This window comes from Mesoplodon densirostris, chromosome 2 (genome assembly GCF_025265405.1).
Source record: "Mesoplodon densirostris isolate mMesDen1 chromosome 2, mMesDen1 primary haplotype, whole genome shotgun sequence".
In the NCBI taxonomy this organism is placed as follows: Eukaryota; Metazoa; Chordata; class Mammalia; order Artiodactyla; family Ziphiidae; genus Mesoplodon; species Mesoplodon densirostris.
Window position 1 is genome coordinate 67341632 of NC_082662.1, and position 24353 is coordinate 67365984.

The 24353-nt window shown below is 37.6% G+C and overlaps 1 protein-coding gene across 1 annotated transcript in view; it reads right to left on the minus strand.

The window, feature by feature from the left end:
* SLC44A5 (solute carrier family 44 member 5) overlaps positions 1-23947 on the minus strand; it is a 194008-nt gene extending 170061 nt beyond the window's left edge. Inside the window, exon 1 of the mRNA XM_060119582.1 lies at positions 23745-23947. Within this exon, the coding sequence (XP_059975565.1) occupies positions 23745-23947 (203 nt within the window). The remainder of the gene's footprint in view (positions 1-23744) is intronic.
* Between the last annotated feature and the right edge of the window lie 406 nt (positions 23948-24353).

Here is a 24353-nt window from a genome sequence, read left to right on the forward strand (position 1 = left end):
GGAGAAAGAAGAGTCAAAGAAGGAGATGCAACAATGGAAACAAGGTCAGAGTGATGTAAGATGAGAAAAACTTGACTGGACATTGCTGGCTTTGATGACAGAAGCGGGTGATGAGCCAAAGAATGTGGCAACTTCTAGAAGCTGGAAATGTAAGAAGACTGCTTCTCCCATAGAGTCTCTAGAAAAAAAAGCAGCCCTGCCGACACCCTGATTTTAGCCCACTGTGACCTATTTTGGACTTCTGATCTCCAGAATTATAAGATACATTTGTGTGATTTTTAAGCCACCTCATTTGTGGTAATTCATTACAGCAGCAGAGGAAGCTAATACACATGACTATCCTCCTGTTGGATTGATAGCTCCTGCAGGGCAGAAACTAGACCTTGGTTATTGCTCTATTGCTATTACCTACTTTGGTGCCTGGTATCAATATATACATAACAGGCACTCAATAAATGTTTATAGAGTAAGTTTAAAAAGAATGTCAATGTAATTTTGAATTCTCATATCTTTAATTTAGGTTATAAAAATACAAATAGGAGATCAATATTGACAATCATCAGCTAATTATTTTAGATAGATTTCAACTTGGATTAAAAGCAAGTTAATAGACTCCTTAAAATGCACTTATGTAAAAAAAATTACTCCCCCTATCACTAACACTAATTTACCATACAATTTGTAATGTCAAGATCAGTAGGAGTTAACAAAGGAAATAAGGGAGACAGATTCTCATACCGGTGAATAAAAATTGGTATCTGGGCTTCCCTGGTGGCGTATGGTTAAGAATCCGCCTGCCAATGCAGGGGACAAGGGTTAAAGCCCTGTTCCTGAAGTTCCCACACACCGCGGAGCAACGAAGCCCATGCGCCACAACTACTGAGCCTGCGCTCTGGAGCCCACGAGCCACAACTTCAGAAGCCCGCATGCCTAGAGCCCGTGATCCGCAACAAGAGAAGCCACCGCAATGAGAAGGCCACGCACTGCAACAAAGAGTAGCCCCCGCTCTCCGCGACTAGAGAAAGCACACACGCAGCAAGGAAGACCCAACGCAGCCAAAAATAAATAAAATAAATTAATTTTTTTTAATCATATTAAAAACCTATTAATGAGATTTTTTTTAAATTGGTATCAAATTACCTGGTATCAAATGTCATCTCTGCTACCTACAAGCTGTATGATCTTGAGAGAATTGCTTTTTTCTCTCTGAACTTCCATTTTGTCATTTATAGAATAATAGTAGCAAAAAGTAAAAAATGAAAAAAGAAGGAAACAATTTCTGCCTTCGGGGTGACCATCTAACTGGAAAATAGTAAAGGATATGTAAATCACCTTTATAACCAAAGTTGATCTGCGCAGAATCGATGCAACTCAACTTTGGTTGAATTGTCACATTGGCTATAAGTGACACCAACAATTCAAAATGGTTTCAATGACTAAGATGGGTGTGACATTTACGGAATCACTTTTTGGAGGAGAGGAATTTTGAGCCTGCTTAAAGGACAGAATTTTGTGGCACATGGGAAAGCTGGGTAACAGCACATACTGAGCCATAGCAAAGAGCTATGTCTGGGGGAGGAGAGCAGTTAGGGGAATGATGTATATCATTGGGAGTTGGAGGAGGATGTACAAAGCCCCTCAAGTCTCCTGAGAAAGTAACACAACCGTCATGTGTTTTTGTTTCTGTTAGATCAGAGGAAATAGAAAAGTTAAGGCAGAGGCACCAACATGAAGATTGCTATCATATTTCAGACATAAGATGGTAGATGTCTGACTGAGGCTGTAGCAGTGAGAGAGGATGTGGCAATTCCAGAAGCACTGCAGAGGAATGCATTTGGTGGGGGTGAAAGAAAGGGCATGGTACCATGCTTCATCACATAGTGATGGCAATGTTTCATGCAGAAAATGATGTGCATTCCAGAAACTCATCTTGAGCAGAAACATGATCCCACACTGGACATGGCAAGATTAATGGAAATGGAAATGAGACTCTTTCAGCACTGATTCAAACCAAACAATACCATGGTATCATGACCTTATAATGGTGGTTTTTCTCCCAGTCTGAGTAACCTCCTAAACATATGGATGATAAATCACCCTATGTTACACCAGAATGTCAAATCTCCTACTTTAAGAAAGGTTTTTCTAATCACAGCGCTGGTTTCTAAATAGTTTGCATCATCATTTGAAACAGTCTGCCCTATATGAACACAAACTGTTAACATTTAGTTAGAATGTCAACCTTAGAAGTAATACCTAAAAGAAGCAACCTCATTTCCACTGAGCAGGTAAAAGAAAACATACATAAAGCACTCAGGCTGCATCTTAATAGACTGATTTTATAGGCAGTGCTGAAAGATGCACGTCTGGGGGCATTGGAAATGCACTTCTGAAAAAATGATTTTTCTTGACTACTGTGACAAAGCAGTGAATTTGTGCTATAGAACAGCCATGAATTATTGGATAATCACACATCTTCTCCGAATAAATAAAATTCTGAATCAATATTGATTTTAAAAGAGTCTGGAAGCAAACAAGAACATGAATTGAGTTTGAAGGTTATTCAGCTTGGGTTTTCTAATATTTCTTTCTAGCCATATTTGTATTTTATTGCTCAACATGTGGCACTCAAAAAAAAAAAAAAGACCCATGACATACTCTAATTACACTGAAGCAACTCCTTATTTTCTTCCAGTTTCATAGGTTATACATTTCATTATCATGCCAGTCCCTATTCCTCTACCTCCTAAAAATTATAAGAACAATTTCACAACCAGAGATAGGAAATGAAGAGCATATTTACTCACCCTAAAAATAAAAATAAATGACTTCATCTTGCCTTTCCATCTACAGAGTTCAGGCAATAACACAGTAAATGAATAAAGGTTAGGGAAAATGATAGTTTTCATCATTATATAAATACAAACATTAACTTTTGTAAAAAAAAAAGGAGAAAATTATCTTTAAAGTTATAGTTGAGTACAAGACTTTCTATTGAACTTAAGAATAAACACTAAAGAAAATAGCAAGAAGTGGTCAATTTATCACAATTGTATAAAGCAGTTTGGTAGCTGGTGATAACATCTCTCCTACTTTCTCGTATCGTCCACAGGTTATTGATGAGAACAAAATTAAACTGCTTATCAACTCTGACTTTTGCCACAACTCAAGAAGATGGAAGATCATAATCACTAGAAAAACATCCCTATTCGTGGGCCTGAAATGTAGGAAAGAAAACCTGTTTTTTTCTACCCACAAGGCATCACAATCCAACTAATAAAAACTGCAGGTGGAGTACATTATTAGAATCTGTATCATGTGGATACCTCTACTTATAGGATAATTGAGGGAAAATTGTGGTAAACTATGGTCTTTCACCATTCAGTCAAACTAGTCACTTATAATGACCATCAGGGGAATAGCAGACAGCAGGGGTATACAACCTACTTCATGACCCATTCTAAACTGTTGCCTCTATTCAGAGAGAGAACAAAAGAGAGATTGATATTCTTTCTTCTTTCTCAGGGTAGTGGGTGGGGGTGTGTTACAGAACAAGATAATCACTTGGAATGGATGCCTGGGGGCTTATCTCACTCCTTCCTGGAGTCCTGTCTCCTTGAATCAAGTCAAAGATAAAATAGCCTGGGTTTTATACTTGTAAATTCTATGGAGTGTATGTGAGACAGAAATGCTCATCAATTTTTTTTGCTCACAAAATGGATTTTTCACAAAGAGACTGAACATATTGTGAGCTCAATGTCAAAAGACAAGTTTGGGGGCTTATTTCTTATACATTCTGTGCAGATTTAGAGGAGGGAGTGAAAAACTAGGGAAGTGCTAGTGAAAAACTAGCACTCAGGACAAGGATTTGCCTAAATAATCTGCCGTGCTAGAAATACAAAATGCAAAATTACCCAGCAGATTTGAAAATGAATCAAATTGAATCTGGAAGTGAAAAGTACAGTAAATGAAATGTAAAACTTAGTGAATAAGTTTGACATCAGGTTAGACATAGCTGAAGAGGCAATTGGCAAACTAGAAAGTAAATCAAAATAAATTATTCAGAATGCAGCACAGAGAAACTAAGAATGAAAAATATTAAAGAATAGTTGATACACTAAGTACAGAGTGAGAAGTTTTAATATATGTCAAATCAGATTTCCAGAAAGAGAGAATAGAGATGATGGAGAGGGGCAATGAAAAAAAATAATTGCTAACATAGAATTCGATATCTAGTATCCCTATATCTAGAGAAAACATGTTCCCCCAAAAAAAGTGAAATAGAGAGACTTTTAGGAAAAAAAAAAAAAAACAAGAAAGTTTGCCATCAGCAGCATCTCACTAAAATATATTATGTATTTCTGAGAGAAGTAACAGTGAGCCAGAGGGAAGGTCTTTGATGAAAGAAGAAATGTAGTGTGAAGACCTATGAAGGGAGGAAGAGAACAATCAGTGGCTATAGAAAGCAATGATAATAAAGTCTGTGGGGTTAAATAAAACAAAAGAAAATTACAACAATAATAGAATGTAATCCAAGAGTTGAAGTATTATAAGCTTCTTGTATAAATAGCAGGTAAAATATTAATGAATTTTAAACTTTAATATGTATGCATGCTATAATTTTTAAAAAACAGAATCAGTATATATTACTTTGAAAATAGTATAGGAAGAAAACAGAATAAGAAAAATTAGCCAATCCAAAATCAGATAAGAAAGAGAAAAAAATCATTATAGATCAGACAGGGCGGGCTTCCCTGGTGGCGCAGTGGTTAAGAATCCACTTGCCAGTGCAGGGGACACGGGTTCAAACCCTGGTCCGGGAAGATCCCACATGCCATGGAGCAACTGAGCACACGTGCCACAGCTAATGAAGCCCATGCACCTAGATAGAGCCCATGCTCTACAACAAGAGAAGCCACCACAATGAGAAGCCCCTGCTTGCTGCAACTAGAAAAGCCCACATGCGGCAATGAAGACCTAACACAGCCAAAAAAATAAACAAGTAAATAAATAAATTTATTTTAAAAAAAAAAGGACAGGGCAATGAGAAAGCACAATACAGGTTTCCCCCACTATCCAAAAGCAGAGCATTTCTATGAAACCTTTCATAAGCCAAAATGGGGTAAAGCAAAGAAGCAATCACTTTAGGACACATCTTGCTAACAGATGCACAAAATAAATTGAGATGAAGCACAGATGGTTACAGATACAAAGCTATGGCAGCTTGATGCTGAGACTGAGTATAGTTCCTGGGGAAGAAGCTTGGCAGTGCCACACTTGCCCCCTGGAATGTGTGTTGCCTCTACATGGGCTGCGCTGCAAAACAAATACTGAATGCTATTTTCACTTTTCACCATTTTTGTGAAAGTGAAAATCCTCTTCCAATTTCTTTCAGTTAAAGAAAACAGGTACTAATGTTTTAGTACCTGTTTTAGGTCTTTCATAAAAACAAAGTGACGTGAAGTGAACTTTTGAAAAGAAGGGGATACATACGTATATAAAGTGATGTATATTGTTATGGACTGAATGTTTGTGTCCTCCCCAAACTCATATGTTGAAGTCCCAACACCGAATATGATGGCATTTGGAGGAAGGGTCTTTGGGAGATAATTAGGTTTAGATGAGGTCATGCAGGTGGGACCCCCACAATGGTATTAGTGTCCTTATAAGAAGAGGAAGGGAGACCAGAGCCAGCTCTCTCTGCCATGTGAGGACATAGTGAGAAGGCAGACATCTTCAAGCCAGAAAGAGGGCTCTCACCAGTAACCAAATCAGCCAGCACCTTGATCTTGGACTTCCCAGCCACCAGAATTGTGAGAAATAAATATCTGTTGTTTAAGCCACCCAGTCTATGGTATTTTGTTGTAGCAGACTAAGACATACATAAACTCAAATATAATGACAATTACATTAAATATAAATGGACTAGATGTGCCTGTGAGAAATAAAAATTATCATACTAGATTTTAAAAATCCAACTATGTGCGATATGTATATCCAAAAAATAAGGATAGAAAAAAGTTGAGGCAAAAGGATGGAAAAAGATACAGCATATAAATAATAACCAAAAGAAAGGAGTTGTACGTAATCTCTGAAAACAGAGATTATAGTAAAAAGCATTACTAGCAATAAAAAGGGTCACTTCATAATGATAAAAGGCCCAATTAACCAGGAAGATGTAATACAGGCAATTAATAAAATTTTAAGTGTACATGTGTAGAACTGCAAGGAAAAATAGACAAATCCACAATCATAGTAGAAGATTTTGACATAGTTTCTCAGTATTTCAAATACTATGATAAAACAGAGCAAAAAAAACCTTTTCTGTGTATGTTTTTTTCAGTAAATATGATAGGACAATGGATATGCACAAAGAAAAAAATAATAAACTTGAACCCCTACCTCACATCAGACACAAAAATTGATTCCAGAAAAACTTAAAGTGAAAGAGAAAATCATAAAGCCTCAGAGAGAGGATTTACTAAGCAATAGCACAAAAAGTAGTAGTCATAAAGGAAATAAATGATAAATATAACTGCAACAAAATAAGAAATTCTGTTTATCAAAAGACTCACTAAAAAGAGGGATAAGACATTCACAGAGGGTACTAATCACACCTATAACATTGAATTACTAATACCCAGAGTATATAATGAACTCCTACTGTTAAAGAGAAAAAGACCAGCTGAAAGCTTAATGGAAAAGTGAGCAAAGGACTTGGGTAGGAACTTCAGAGGAGTAAATCCAAATGGTCAATAAATAATAAAGTAATATTCCATCTTGTTAATAATTAAGCAAATATAAATGAAAACCACAAAAAAAAGAAATAACTATATAACCCCAAAACACTTGCAAAAAGTAAAAAGCTTGATACGATGATGTTGACAAAGATGTAGAGTAATGGGATCTCATACACTGTCAGTGAGAATGAACATTGGTAGAGCCACTTTTGGAAAAGTTTGGCATGATCTGACCCTATGACCAAGCAATTTTACTCCTAAGTATAGATATCCCAAACTACTGCCTGTATGTATAAAGATACATGTACAATAATATTCATGGCAGCAACACCTGTAATAGCCAAAAATTTAAGACAACTCAACGTCCATCAAAAGTAGAGAAGATAAATAAATTACAGTAGTCATACATGAAATACTAAGCAGTTACCTCCTTGCTAGAGGTGATCATTGTCCTTAGTTTTATGATAATCATTTCCTTGTTTTTCTTGTAGTTTATCATCTCTTATGTATTCCTAAATAATATAATTTAGTTTTGGTTATTTTTGGCTTTACATAAATGGAATGGGAGGGGGGGTTGTCTTTTCCCCTTATCATTATGTTTATGAAATCCATACAGCTGTACATATGCTCTTTCTCAGGCACACACCCAAACTCACAAACATGGAAAATAAAATTCTACTTTTTCCAAAGAAAAAGTCCCACAGAGGATACCCATATTACTTCAGAGACTCTAGTAGTTCAAATCCAAAGACTCAAATAGTCCATTTAGTGAATCAACCAAGAAACCAGCTATGACCTTGATTACAGCTGCAAAATCTGTGTTATCTCAGCAAGTCACTTACTTCTCTGACTCAAAATATAGTAATATTTTGACTACATTAGTCATCATACAGTTACTTTATTTGCTGTCTGTCTTCTCCATTAAAATATAAGCTCTAAGAAGGCAGGGGCTTTGTTTTGTCCACTGCTGTATGCCCCACCACTCTGAACAGTGGCTCTGAGTCATAGTAGCTGCTGATTAAATATTTGTTATGAACAAATAATGGATTGTCTCCTAGATCTGTCTTTTTAAAGTTATTTGTACTGCTACTTTTTATTCACTCTCTAACACAGACTGATGCCAGTTAGGCTTTTCATAATGCTGCACAGGCAACTATTGGCCAGAACGCATCATAAAACTGACTTAAGTGCCCTGCTTGCACATTTTTTAAAATTAATTTTAATTGGTTGCTTTACAATGTTGTGTTAGCCTCCACTGCACAACAAAATGAATCAGCCATACACATACAGATATCCCCTCCCTTTTGAACTTCCCTCCCATTTAGGTTATCACAGTGCATTAGGCAGAGTTCCCTTTGCTATACAATATGTTCCCATCAGTTGGCTATTTTATACATAGTATCAGTAATGTATATGTGTCAATCCCAGGGGGAAAGGGGTCGGGTGGGAGGAATTGGGAGGCTGGGATTGCTTTCACATTTTAAAAGCCTGACTGCCCGCCAGATTTCAATGCCAGATGTCAAACCTGCTTTCCGCAAAGGAGACAATGAAGATGAAGTCACAGCCAGAAGGAATGTGTACACTTCTCAAGCGCTTCCTAGTCACTTGGGTTATTTCAGTGATGATCCTGCCAATAGTCGTTTCCTACTGCTGAGGCAGCCAAGGATGGGTGCCACCTCTAGCCTTATGTTCATAAAGAAGAAATAAGATACGGCAAGATTTGCTACACTTTTCTAAGGATGATTCTTCCTTCACATTTTATTCACCCCAAAGGCCTGTAAATTAACATATGATGTTTCCTCCCACTACTGTTTTTTGTAAATAAGTGAAATATTTTAGAGGGATTTTAGAGCAGTTTCTACCTCTAAAGAACACATATAGATTCTACCTGTAGAATCACTACAGCTGTCTGTTACTTTGGCCATAAATTCCCCTGATCATCCCAGGGCCACAGGAAAAGGCTCTTAGAGGATGGAGATAGCATCCTTTAGAGCAGCTTTATGCAGATGTCTACACAGCTGTGCACAGGTGGGTACTTTAGGCATTTTGAAGATAACTCAGGTTACAGCCCCAACCTAATCATTCCCAAGGCTTCCTGATGACTGGGATGATACCTGATTTAAGGTAGCTAGAAGAGCTTTCAAAATCCAATGATCAGCCAGTGGTCCAACCAACTCGAGCTCTTAACTAAAACCTCCTAGGTCTTCTAGGAACTCTTCAGAATTTCTAAGACATTTATTTTTGATTCAAGTCTATTAGGTAACCCTGTGTACTCAAGTAAAATGGAGTTTGGAACATCTTTTCTATGCCAAGATGACACCAATCCAAGGACAGTTTGCTACCATCCTCCACTTAGGTCAACACTTAAATCAGCAGATGACTGAGAAACATTTCCCCATTACCTCTGAAATCTATACCTACTTCTTTTTTTATTGAAGTATAGTTGATTTACAATGTTGTATTAGTTTCAAGTGTACAGCAAAGTGATTCAGTTATATATATATATATAACATATATATACATATATATATATATAAATATACACACACACACACACATATATACATATATATATATACATATATATTCTTTTTCAGAGTCTTTTCCATTATAGGTTATTACAAGTATATCTACTTCCTAATGTCCATTTTTCCCCACTCTGTTATCAGTTAGAGTCAGAAGTGAGAGGTTAGTAAGATGTGTTTATTTATTTAGCAATATATATTTAGTCAAAACTTTTAAATTACGGTATTCTCTGTGTTTAATAAACAAAAATTTCCCACAATATTTCCCAAAAGAAAACCAGTGTTGATGCACATGAAAAAATAAAAGTCCCTTAACTGATTTAAAAGACAACTGTATAAAACACTCATAAACTACATTGTTGGGTTTTATAACATATAAAGATGTAGTAGAAAGAGAGTTAAACAAGAAACAGAAAGTTTATATTCAAGTCTTATGTCTTTGACTCAATATGTAACTCTGAATAAATTTTGCCTTTTTATATCTTAGTTTCTGTTGAAGGATATAATCGATACACCACCTAAGTCACGGCTTGAAAAATCAAATGAGATCATGATGTGAAATCATTTATAAAAAGTATGAGGGCTTCCCTGGTGGCACAGTGGTTGGGAGTCCGCCTGCCGATGCAGGGGACGCAGGTTCGTGCCCTGGTACGGGAAGATCCCGCATGCCGCGGAGCGGCTGGGCCCGTGAGCCATGGCCGCTGAGCCTGTGCGTCCGGAGCCTGTGCTCCACAACGGGAGAGGCCACAACAGTGAGAGGCCCGCGTACCACCAAAAAAAAAAAAAAAAAAAAAAAAAGTATGAGATATTTCCATGAACATGAGAAAGTATTATCATCATGATTATTACAGTTTTACTTTAAATATCATATGTAAAATGTCTGACACATCACAGGTCCTCAATAAAAAATTTCCCTTCTCCTTCCCTACTGATTTCCTAAAAACGCAGTTCAATTTTAATTCCCACACCCATGCCACTCACTCTGTCTTCCTTTATCTTACCAGTGAGAATTTAGAGAAAGGAAAGGATCACCTTTACATCATCCTCTCGTCTTTAGCTTCTGGTGCCTTTCCAGCCACCAAAATGACCAAAAGTGCCTTGACAAATCTCACCTCCAAGAGTTCCTGAACTTAGAGGCTCAGGCAACCTGGAATACTGACAAAGAGACCTTAAAATACATGTCCTGACCGAAAACTTCCCTTTAAGTTGATTTCGACTTCTGAACAGTTTTCTCTGAATACTGAACAGAATTGATTTTATTTCACTGAGCACTTACACTGTGAGGCTCAAGACAAATAAGAAACAGTGCTCCTCTTGAGAAGGAAATTGCAGTGTAGAAGTGGGAACATACCAATGCTGTAACTCAGCAAGAACTCCAAGAGTTCTCGAAGGAGAGTACAAAGACCTCAGGTAATGTGATGGAAGGACAGTTCACATTCAGTTGAAGACACCAAGAAAGCCTTCAAATTAAGGAGGTATCATATGAGCTAGACTTGGTGAGAGCCTGGGCCCAGTGGGTAAAGAAAGGAAAACCTGAGATGGAGAAATTCAGTGTGTCAAGAAAATAGTGAATCACACAGGAAGAAGATGTGTAAATACGGTCAGAGCTAGCTTAAAGTCTTGTTCAGATCAGCTAGTTTTATCTTTCTTACTAATCTGAATTTAACCCTGTTCTCAAATCTCTTTAGGAAACAACAAATATGATTCCATAAGTAATGTCGCACATTGTTTCCAGAAAACCTACTCCAGAACTTCAGAAATTTTTGAAAACAAGTTGCCTTTAAAATTTAATATGGCTTTTACCCTAATCTGTTTTTAGTTCTGTGCTTCTTAAACACTCACACACATACACACATGCACACACACAATTCTAGACTATTGCTTAGGAAAGCTTTTTATTCTATGAGCTACTTTATTTCGTACTAGAAACTATACCTGTTTCATAGTTTAAGTACTCAGTAAACATACAAAAAGAATAGAACAGAAAACAGATAAGAGTTTGCACAGTCAACGTTCTCCAGCAGATTCTTTAGGAGGAAAAATGTTTGAAATGATGTAAATCAAGATGCAGTGAACGTAGAAATAGAGAACAGACTTGTGGTTGCCAAGGGGAAGGGGGTAGGGGAGCGATAGAGTGGGAGGCTGGAGTTAGCAGACGCAAACTAGTATATAGAGGATGGATAAACAACAAGGTCCTACTGTATAACACAGGGAACTATATTCAGTATCCTGTGACAAACCATAATGGACAAGAATATGAAGAAGAATGTATATATATGTATATAACCGAATCACTTTGCTGTACAGCAGAAATCAACATCACATTGTAAATCAACTATACTTCAATAAAATAATTTTTTAAAGCCCCCCGAAAAGATGCAGTGAATATATGAAGCACAGGGGAAACTGGTATGAGTTACAGAAGTTTCATAAGCATGCATGCCATATTTAGTATATTTAAAGTATCGATATTGTTATGCCAATGACTCAGTCTCATATGTTCATTACATAAAAAGCCAATTTTTTTGTATTGCATTTTTACATCATGTTCCCTATGCTTAAGGAATACATTGGTTTGTATATTCGCAGAAGAGCATTTAACTAGGTTTATAAAAGTCTAACAAATAACTAACAATTTTTTGTGAATATTTATTTAGGCTGGTATATCACTAAGTCAGGTATTGGAGTAAAATGTCAATATTATCAGGACATGTTGCTTTAGCCAGAATTATTTGACAGAGTAACCAAGAAAAAGAAAAAGTTCCCTGCTAAGTATCACATTTAACAAGACCATCTGACCAATCAGGTCAAGGTTCTTATCACAATCACTGACTTGAGTAATTATTTGTTCTGTAGATCCCAAGGAGCTCTGACTTTGGCAGCATCAACTCAGTTTTTCTGGAAAATGTGTCTGTAAAATCTACTTTAAGTGCGTACCTTGATATCATAACAAAATGGACTCTGGCTCCCCCTCTCTCACATGCACACACACACACACGGGACACCCACAAATTCAGGACAAATTAGTATTTTGAATGCTCAAAATCAAACATCCTGAAAATGTATTCCAAGAAATTCATTATTATTGTTTATTAATGTCTATTATTGTTAAAAGGAATTCTGCTTCCTGAGGGATATGTAACTATGAGAACGTTCCCTATGTTTACTGTTTCCACACTCTGCCACAATCTATCCTAGAACACTGGATGTTTATGTATGGAACATTAAGTATACCAACCAGTTAAATGCACATTAAAATTTGTCAGCAATGCTAAACTACAGTCCAATGGAAATTTTCCTTGCAGGCACACATCTCTCTTATTCTTATGGTTTTATGGAAGACATCCAAAGAAAGCAAGAGTGATTCTTTTCTTCTTACTACTTGTATATTTTGGTATAGAATAAATAACCTGCTAAGTATTACATCAGAAATATTTTAAAATAATACTATTTTTTGTATTTTTGGCTTTAAGGATGATCAAAACTTTCAGGAGTTCCTGAGATAAGGAAAAGAAAGAACTGGTATGAAATAATTACTTGTTCTTTTCCATGCAATGATTAAAATTGAGATGATAACATTGATTCATAGAACAAATCTGCCATGATAGAACTTTCTATTTTGAAGGTATATTATTATTTCATTTTTGAAAACAATTTAAATTGGTCTCTTTAAATCAGAGGTTGATTTTTAATTTCATAATAATAATTTCGGCACACAATTATTATTTAAAATAAAAATAAGAATTTATTCTTTCTTTTTTCACATTTCCAATTAAATGTAGTTCTGCTATTTCATCAGTATAAAAAAACAAACAGCTGTCTTTTTCAATAACTGAAGAAGTTAGCTAAGTCTGTAAAGAAAGGAAAAGTAAAGGTTCACCAAAAGAATGAAAAATAAAGGTGAACCGCGTTAACCAATTACCAGGTTTCCAGCTGAAGTTTTCCAGTTGCTTACTCATGTCCCTGCTTCCAGCTCATGCTCTCAAACCCCAACTGCACTTTCCCATTTAAGCAATCCAGTTTTCTCAGCATGTTCTGAGATAAGATACTATTTATCTATGTTTCAAAGTAAAATTGAGTGGATTAGCTTTTTTTCTGCTAAGGGTGGCTCTAACTGAAGAGCTTTCTTCAATGAAGAGAAAAATTATATTCCTCAATGTTCCACCCTCTGGCATTAAGGCAGGCCTGGTTACCTGGAAAAGAATGTCAACCTCAAAAATTAACATTATAGGATTTCCTTTAGTTGCAGGAGGAAAGAAGGAATTTCTGGGCTCTTTGTATTCCTAGGCTATAATATATATTTATACCTATCTACAGCTGAAACTATTATTTTAGAAAGAAGAGTATAACTTTAAGGATTTGTTGATTGGGGTTTCTTGCACTTAAAATAGTTCCATTCTTTTATAACTCCTTTCATCTCTCCAGCTACTGGAACTGACTCAGGCTCAGGTAGCATATTTGTCAGAATATTCTCAGGCATTACAAAAATGGTCAAGGGTATGTCCTTACAAATGCCTAAAGATGCCCTTACAATGCAATTTATACAAAGTACTCCTTACCTCTTGTCCCTGTGCTAAAGTGCTCTGCTCTCACCTTATCTTACAAGAGCAAATCAAACTGGGATAAAATGCAAATATGTAGCTACAGAAGTAGAGAAATAAATAGGTGGGAACTCTTGATAATATGCAAACATGTATTATGAATCTCTGGAAACATCAGGTAGGAATCTGGACCCATTTTGCATAATAAGGCATACTTGCTCTCTGGTTACAAAAGCTAGGGGACACTTGTTAACATTTTTAAGTTTTTAGGGGAAATTTAAGAATATTATGGAAGTCTATATACAATCAAAATCCTCCAGTTAAAAGTGTAAGAGCAGGACTTCCCTGGTGGTGCAGTGGTTAAGAATCCGCCTCCCAATGCAGGGGACATGGGTTCAAGCCCTGGTCTGGGAAAACTCCATATGCCGCAGAGCAACTAAGCCCATGCGCCACAACTACTGAGCCTGTGCTCTAGAGCCTGCGAGCCACAACTGCTGAGCTCGCACACCTAGAGCCCGTGTTCCACAACAAGAGAAGTCACTGCAATGAGAAGCCCGTGCATCGCAACAAAGAGTAGCCCCCGCTTGCCACAACTAGAGAAAGCCCGTGAGCAGCTACAAAGACCCAATACAGCCATAAATAAATAAATAAATAAATAAATAAATAAATTTATTTTTTAAAAAGTGTAAGGGCAGAAAAGCATGGTCTTGAAAGAGCACAGATTCTAAGATCTGGGTGTAATACTGGCCCAGCACTAACTATCTGGGGCAAGTACTTTAAAACTTCTGAACTTCAACCCTTCACCTATAAAAGGAAGCAATTGAAGATGATCCTCAGGTTCCTTCAGGCTCTAAACACCTGGCATATCATAGATCCTGAATAAATGCTTGTTGAATAAAAATGCCTACAACTGCCAAAAATCAAGAGATAGAAAATACAGAATACAGCCTACCCAGACTGCTTTAATTCAAAGTGGAGAGAATGGAGAAGCACCAGGAAACCAGAGTCAGTCTCATAAACTGTAGAGAGGGAACAGAAGGAATAAAATTCAAACCAGGGCAACGCTACTAGAGATTATGATATACAGGTTGTACACAGAACATTCAACCAAAATTCAGAATGTTGGTTTTCTGCAGCAATGATACAGGAAGCTGAGCACCACCCAAAAGAGAATCTTTGATGTGGGATCTGAGTGGGAATGAGGGAGGCTATTGAGAGGAATCAGTGCTGTCAGACAGAGAAAAGCAGGAATGGGAGGGAAAATGTAACTTCCCTGTTTAAGTCATAAGAGATTGAGCATTTAATAAATCTCGACTGAATGTACTCTGTCCTCACAAACTCCTTAATAATAATGACCAGTTTTGTTGGTTATAGGAATAACATACATGTGCTACAGAGAAGACCTAAACTAAGAAGTCTGTCAGGAAAGAGAATCAGAACTGTGGTCTCAGTCTGATGTGGAGAAATCACTTCAGTTTTCTGTTGGATTTGGTAGCTACCAAACAAGTGGAGGAATCAATGCACTATTAGCAAATATTTCACACTTCATACTCTATCTATCTATGGGCAGCAAGGATATGTCAGTGGGAAATTACAGGCTCACTTCATTTCCTAAGGTGGGGAAATCAAAAGTTTGTCTTTAGTTAAAAGCAAGATGCAAAGTCTTTTTTAAAATAGAAAATTTTATGCAGTTTTTGTCAGATCTTTACTGTGCTTGTTTATGCAAGTTACTTGTCCTCTCTATGCTTCAGTTTTCTCACCTTTAAAATGGGGAAAATAAAACCAACCTCAAAGTGTAGTTGGGTAGATTAAGTAAATTCCCATATGTAAAGCGATTAGAATAGTGTCCAACACACACTTACTGTGCTATGAAAATATTTTATTGCTGTTGTTGTCACATCAACGCCCCCAAAGACTCAGATAGCTTTCAACAGTGCACAGCATTTGACCTTCTTGATCCTCAAGAAAATCCAAAAATAGAAAAACATTTGGGAAATAAAATGAACTCCATTATCTATGTAATTTGGAAGAGTAGGCAGGCAAAGTCCAAACCATTTCAAAAATTAATAATGAGAGATATATACATTGCAGTTACTTAAACCAAAGCATCAAAAACTATAATAAAGGGTGTCGTATTTAATACTGTAAGGAAATTATATATTTTACTCAGTTCCTGCTTCCAAAGGCTCTTGTTCACATAGATGTGGAATACTTGATGGCAATAGTTTGTGCCAAGAGGCACTCAGTGCTATGGAGAGAGAGGAAGCCAGCTTGGATTGCCAGGGGAAATAAAAGTTCCAAGGTAAGGAAGAGCTCTTTCCCAGGGAATCAGAAGTCACCTTTATATAACATGTTTTGCCTGAAGAAGAAATATGTCCTTTTCCCTTAAATTTACATTTGTTCCCCCCAAGATGTCTCTAGGCTTTCTGGAATTTCTATTTGAAGTCAGACGTGTTTTAGCAATAATTTTCCATTGCTACAGCTCTAGCTAACATTGATATCCTGACTGAGAAAATAATAAGAAGCAATTAAAAGTACAGCAGAATATTTTAACACAGGCATTTTGACACTGTGGACATTTAACAGAAAATACAAATTGACCCAAGTAAAATTAGATTAGGTAGAAATTATCATGAAAAATAAAACTAACAATGCTAAAGATATATTATATACATGTATGTATATAGATAGATAGAGATATACATACAGATATAGATATATCTATATATAGTAAAGGGTTTTTTTCCCTTTTCCTTTTTAATTAAAAAATGGGTTGAAGAATCAAATATTGTTAGTAACCCTTAAAACTGCAAAAATTAACCTTTTAGAGAAAAGTAATATTAAATCATCAGCATTTGTGCTTTGAAATTTTAAATAGCAGTTGGTTATTTGCTCAGTTCACTACTCGATTCTAGGAACAGAAATTGTAGTTATATTCTTCGGTGGAGAATGGACAAGAGTAGGGCAATGGCTTAAAAAACAGTTGGGAGGCTATTGTAAGTATGTAAATAACAGACAGTGGCTTGAATGAAGTGATGCACTGGAGACGGTGAGTTTAGAGCCCTTCTTAGAGATGGAAAGATAGGGAGACAAGAGCAGGCTTGGTGGGATGTAAAGTTGAACCAACAAGTCTGGAGCAAGACAAAGCAATCAGGATCAGAGATAAAAATGTAGGAGTTAACAGCATATTCATGGGCTTTAGAACTATGGGACCCGATGAACTCACCTAGGAGAGTACAGAAAGAAAAAATGTGTCCTGGGGGCCCTCCAATAATCAGATAGTAAATGGGCAGAGGAGGAGGAGATATCAGGGGACAGGAGGAATCAGGAGAGTGTGGCATCATGGAAGAAGAAGAAAGTATTTCAAAAGAGAGAGTAGGGGCTTCCCTGGTGGCGCAGTGGTTGAAAATCTGCCTGCTAATGCAGGGGACACGGGTTCGAGCCCTGGTCTGGGAGGATCCCACATGCCGCGGAGCTACTAGGCCCGTGAGCCACGACTACTGAGCCTGTGCGTCTGGAGCCTGTGCTCCGCAACGAGAGAGGCCGCGATAGTGAGAGGCCCGCTCACCGTGATGAAGAGCGGCCCCTGCTTGCCACAACTAGAGAAAGCCCTCGCACAGAAACGAAGATGCAACACAGCAAAAATAAATTAATTAATTAATAAAAACTCCTACCCCCAACATCTTCTTTTAAAAAAAAAAAAAAGAGAGAGAGAGAGTAGCTGCATGTGTTAAATGCTGCTAAAGGAGAATAAGGTGAGAAAGGATAATTTTTCATTAGAGGAACAAGATAGCAGTTTTTGGAAACTTGGGTAAAAAGCTGTTTTATGAAGTAGTGTAGAGATAATTCCAGTTGGTGAAGGTTAATGAGAGGCTCGGAGAGAGGAAAGTGGAGTCAGTGCCTCTAGCCAATGCTTTTGAGGAGCTTTCTGTGAGGGAAAGAAAAGAAATGGGGAGGTAGTTGGAAGATGATGAGGGGGGTCAGTGGAGGCTTTTTTAAAACTTCAGGTGGCCGATATTAAGGCATGTTTGTTTCTAGATGGGAATGGTGCAGAAGGGAGCCGGGAGGATTTCATAGCAAGGTCCTTGAGGAGGGACTAACCTCAGAGAGGGTGAAGGTTTCCCTTCTTCATAACAGCAGAGGGGATGGAGCACATGGGCGCAAGTCATGGGTTTCTCTAGGTCTCAATTTCTTTGAAACAGGATGCTGTTGAAGAATGTTTTCTATGGGCTAACCTCAACAACACTCCAATTCTTCCAAGCTCACTCACATTGTCAATCACAGTTACACTTTCTTAAACATAAGGTTAAGAATGAGTGTACATGTTGAGTGAATGGACAAAAGAGAAAAGACAAAAATGGCACCACTTGCCAAATACGCTTACAATGCCTATTTACCCATTCACCCCTAACTTCTGGGTGTAACACTCTTAGGATCTGGGAGTGTTTCCCCCAGTATAGATGCACTTTCAGGAGATGTAAACCCAACAGTTCTTCCCAGGCCATGATTCAGCAGGGAGTTCCCCCATATATATTTTCTCTGGGAGAATGAAAGTTGCATAGGGTCTCAAGGTCTCAATATCTTATGCTGGACTTTTTCCTTTTCTTTGACTCGTGTCCATTCAAGGAGAAGCAGTACTCAGTGGTCCCTCTCACCTTAGGCTATGATACCAGAAGTGGAGGGCTTATTCTGCATTGGCTCATTTATCTCAAAATTCTTATCAGAAAGATGAAGATTTTATTATAGACCTAATTACTTTATCCTAATTAAGAAGGCAAGACTTATGAATGAAAATATAACTTTCATCATACTGAGCAGTAAAACATGGTTTTGAATCATGATACATTTTGAATGAGAACAACTCACTGACTTCTGATAGCCCCAAAAGGCTTGGCTTCTGCTTTTTTGTTAAGGTAGGAGAAAAAAAAAAATCTGCTGATACATTTTTCACCCCTAAGGTTAAAAAAAAAAAATCACAACTGGAAATTTATAAAATAGCCTCTTCAAAAGGTTATATTACCTACCTTTCATCTTTATAGGATCATATGTGATCAACTAACAAAATCTGTGTGAAGGAACTTTGAAAACTATAAAATGCTATGTAAGTGTAATAAACAATAGAATCTACATAGGTAAAATTAAAGTACACAAGAGTCCAAAATGTGGCTTTGAGAACAGAGGTAGGAAAGTACATACATGATAATTTTTTTAGTTGAGGATTTGGAACCCAAGTAATGTAGGAAGTCACAGCAGAAAAGTACTTATTTGTAGATCTCAGGGGCAATGAGAATGTATAAAGGAAGAACAGTTCTTGAAGCCAATGTTGCTCAAACTTTCATTTGCCTGAATCACTTGGGAATCTTGTGAAAATGCAGATTCTAGTTCAGTAAGTCTGGGGCAGGGCCTGAGAGTCTGCATTTCTAGCAAGCTCCCAGGTGATACCCAGGCTGCTGGTCCACAGACCAAACTTGGAGTAGCAAGACTCAACTATCAGGGGCTAACTGAGGAGCAAGGCAGGTGACACCAAACAAAGAGGACTGAGTAAGATATTCAGAGTGTCACAAAACATCCAAGAAGCCTGATGGTGGAGATCTTTATCAGAAAAAGAGATTTAAAGAAGACACATGTGTCAGTCACAAACTGGGATGGAAGGACCAGAAGAAAACAACATGTATACAATGAAGTGGGGTCATGAAACGTCAGTAGCTATATGATGTTCTTCCTGGGGGATTCTTTTAGAACTCTAAAGAGAGGGAACCTCTTCAGGAGGTAGAAATCAGCCACTTGAAAGAACCCAAAAAGTCTTCATCAGCAATTAGTCTTTATCAACCAAATACTTAGGTGTTCCTAGAGCTTGAAAGAATCGTGTATTTGTTATCAATAGACTGTCATAAAGCATTCTTAGACTAACTTAGTACTTAACACTCAGACTATGACTTACTATAGTTCTTGCCCTCTAAGTCAGTGTCTGGTAGTTCTCATAGGAAAGAGCACAAAGGGCAAACAAATCTTTATTTGTAGGAGTTGGTGACTCTGGAGCTCAATACCCATTTCTCCCTGCCCTAAAAATCCTAGTCCTTAAACTTTACTGCACAGAATAACAAAGTCAGTTGGACTGGTGAATACCTGAATTTACTGATAATGAACACTTAATCTTAAATTAAAAATAAAAAACTGCATGCAGGGAAAGATACATACTGTATGTTTTCACAAAAAACAAAACAAATGAATATGACAAAACAGAAACAGACTCACAGATACAGAGAACATACTAGCAGTTACCAGAGGTGATAGGGGTAGCAGGAAGGGAATTAAGAGGTACAAACTACTAGATATAAAATAAAATAGGTAATAATTTAAAATCATTACTATAAAGCATCATAAATGATAACATTTGAAATGTAAAAAAAAAACCCTGCATGCTTATAATAACCTATAATGGAAAAGAATCTGAAGAATATATATATATATATACATATATATATTTAACAGAATCACTTTCCTGTACACCTGAAACTAACACAACATTGTAAATCTATATTTCAATAAAAAATGTTGTTTAAAGACTGTACGAAAATGCTGGAGGTAAGAGTTTGGGGGTACGGGAATAAAGTAGTTAACTCTTCCATTTTTGTCCATGCCTTGTACAATGTAATAGATGATATATGCACAGTCTTGCAAAATTCGGCATCAAAAAATGAGGCACTTTGTTTACTTTCACTTTATGTTACTACTTAGACCTCAGAAGGCACATTGGTCTCGAGAAACTTAATATGCATTAAATACCTTTAACTACATGCAGAATAGCCATTGTAGACTAGAGAAAAGAGATGTAATTCAAATTCAGCAGCCACACTTTAACCACATTATGTGTGGCCTTTTGCTTTAACAGAAGCTCCACATGATAGCTATTAGCACAGCCCATTCAATTTGGAAGGTAAAATTCAGGGTTACTTGGAGGAAAGAAAAAAAAGGAAGCAAGCTCCATAGTGAACAATGATAGCACCCTAAGGCTTTAAGGTTCAAATAATCCATACATATGTTCAACAAAAATATTAATACTTTCTATGAATACCTCATTCTTTGGTGCTTTATCAGACTTGCCACCCATTAGTGAAAGCTATTGAAAAACATTCCCACTATAGGCATGATGGGCAGAAATAAAAACACTTGGTCTAAGCTTTGACTAACAATAATAAATCATTGAGAGTCAGAGTTGTGATAAAGAGTCCAGGGAAAGTGAATATGTACAAACTGTGTTCACTTGGAAAAGATAATAACAAGGATAATTAAAATAGCAACCGATTTTTGAGTACTTACTAGGCACGAAGCCATGCTTCATGAACATTACCTAATTTAAGACTCACAAGAACCCTTGCTATAGTCACAATAACCAGTTCGCTTCTGAAAAAATGAAAAGTTGAGGCTCCCAGAGGCAATGTGAACCTTAGGGTCTAATCTTTGCTTAGAGTCACACAGCTAGCAAGTGGGGGATCTGGAATTCAAACTTAGGTCTGTGTGGCTCCAGAATCCACTCATAACCAGCACAACTACTAGCCTCTAGTACTATCAAATTTACCACAAGATTAAAGATTATTCATAAAATTTTTTTATGACATTCCTATCCCCGTCCCCACTTCAAAAATAGCAATGCTGGACCACATTCATCAGGATGATAAGCATTATCTGACTTCCCAGCTTTTTCATTCGACATATAGGTTTCAGATTTACCATTTGTAAAACCAAATAAAGCTTCCAAATATCATGAGAATGGTCATCTCCCACTGGTTTTATTAGACTATAGCATATATGTGCAAGGCTTAGTGCATGAGAGAGAGAATAAGATGTCAAGATCCAATACTAGCTGCTTCATTCCTGTTCCTGTGCCCTAAGTGACAAGACTAGTCTTTAATACCCCAATATACTAAAAAGCGACAAAATTTGAGGTTTGATTAAAAAAATCACATGTCACCATGGCTTTTCTGAAAAGCTCACCAGTGTACCATTCTAATCAAATGCTAGCTCATACAATAACAGTGGTCAGCCCATGCCTTGAGTCTTCTACTCTGATCTTCCCCAGCTCTCCCACCTAATGGACTAATATACTAATATGACTCATGAACTCCACCTGCAGGCCCAGGCCCCTCCAGGATCACAGCTGGGCATGGCAGGAAGCAGATCAGCAATCTCAGCCCTAGCAGATGCGGTGGAGGAAACTGGGTACTCACTGTAATATGGGTGCTCTTATAGACATAGTTAAATCCTCACAACTATACACTATAAGTGTTATTATCTGCATTTTAGAGATGAGGAATATGGCAACTCAGAGCGTTAAAAGTACTTGACCAAGTTTGCATAGTCTTATTGTTTAAAAAAACCAAAATAAACAAATAAAGCAGGTCTCCTATTTCCTAGTCTGAATATTGTACAATATAATTTTGACTCCTTCTTCCCAGATTTTGCACAATGAGTAAAAAAATCCAAGTTCTTTTTTTGGTGTGATCAATTTACAAGATGGTTGAGCCAGCTTTCTGTGCGAGCTTATGTCTTTTTCAAAAGCTGTTTGTGTGAACATTCATATCTTATGCAGATTGCCTTGTGGTGTGTATAGACACCGAAGCCAAGTTATTCTGACCCTGGCAACAGCTGGGAAGACTGGCATCTAGAGTGAGATAAGCACCCAGATATGCAGCCTGCCGACTTGTATCCAGTGCAGTAGAATCAGTATGAGGTTGGAGACAGGAGCCAGTGGACTCTACTTTCTAGTCTGGTTGCTGTGCCTTTTACTACCTTTATTCACTTTTGTCTTTCTTGCTTGAAAGGTGTTTAGGGGGATGAGGATTGGTTGGAGATAGGGGTGGAGGAGGGAGTAGCAATGAGTGGAGCCAGGTTGGAAACAGGTGAGAGAGTCATGTTCTTGCTAGAATCTTATTAAAAAGAACCAGGACCCTAATCCCAGACTCAAGCTCAGCATCGCTAATGGTGGATCAACCAGATATTATGTTTCTCCTGATGTGATGCAGCATACCTAGGATGTATTCTAGCCCAAAAATGTTTAATAGGAATCCACCAATCATTTAGATTTAACCTAACCTATATTTTATGCGAAATACAGGAGATAAAGAAACAATGTAAGTTATATTCTTGGGAAGGAGCCAAACAAATCCAGAAAGTGAGATATTCCGCAGGACAACAGGTCAGTATTAGGAGAAAAGGGAACTGTGTCAATTAGAAGAGACTTGAGGGACGTAAACCACCAGATGCAAGGCCTGGCCCTGGATTAGATCCTGATTTGGACAGAATGCTGTAAAGACATTTTGGGGGGGAATAGCTGGGGAAATCTGAATGTAGAATGAATACTAGATAAAATTAACATTTGTTGAACTGAAAAAGTGAAAATTGTTAATTGAAAAAAGCAGGTAGCAAAAAGCATATAAAGCAAAATCTCACTCTTGTAAAAAAGTACAGATCTGGAAGGACACATGATAAAGTTTGTGATTACAATATGGTGATTAGAATATGGTGATTTATGTAGTTAAATTTTACTTTGATGTATTTTCTAAACTTTCTACAATGTGAATAAAACTGTTTTTATAGTAATAAAAATTATTTTAATTAAAAGAATGAGCTATTGAAATAGAAGTGCATGGTCCTTCCCACAAAGCCCATTTTTCAGTACCCATAATACACAACTCGTTAGTAGAATACTCAGGAATTAAACACAATGGTTGACATTTTTCAGTAGGACCCTAACGTCTGTCCACCCCTTGGGCTCCAGGTGCCAGGGATGAGTCCCAGCACTCATGAAACCTTTGATCTGTGTTAGCATTCCTGTTAGCTGCCTGTGCTCGCCCACCATGATGGGCCCATCAGTGGGAAAGCCCGGGCTTCTGCCTTAGTTGCTTTGGCCAGAGCTCCATTTTGTTTCCTGAGCTTACCTCCTGGCTTTGACCCTGAGGTCCTGCTTCACTCCTGCCAGCCCCAAAGACTGAATCTTGTTCACAGTACTCCAACTCCCCGGCTTGGATATGTCTGAACAGAGGGAACACTCAGAGCCACAATGCTGCCATTTATCTGAAATTCCAACAGCTTCTGGTGGCTGGAATTGCCACTTCTGTGCCCTGCCTGCCAAATTGGACATGCTCTGGCTGCTATTGCTCACCCAAACGGTGCCTGAGCATAGCACGCCTGGTGTACTGCAAGGGACCAGGCAGCTGCCCAGGTGGAGCCAGCCTCTGTAGCCAATTCTCTCCTGCCTTCACTGAACCCTGCTATAAAGACCTGGCAGTCTGCAAGCTCCAGATGTGATGCTAAGCCTACATCATCTGAAAAAGAGGCTGATTATAAACTCCTTGCTGAAGGAGAGAACAGGACCCAAGGTCTGGGCACAACTACATCCACAGGCTTATTAATTTCTTCCTTCCTTAATTCATTCATTTACTAGCAAGCATTTATCGACCTCTTACTGGGTATCAAATACTATACTGGGCACTGAGGCTACATAGGTGACCAAGGGAATCCCTCCCCCTTAGAGTTGTGAATAATGC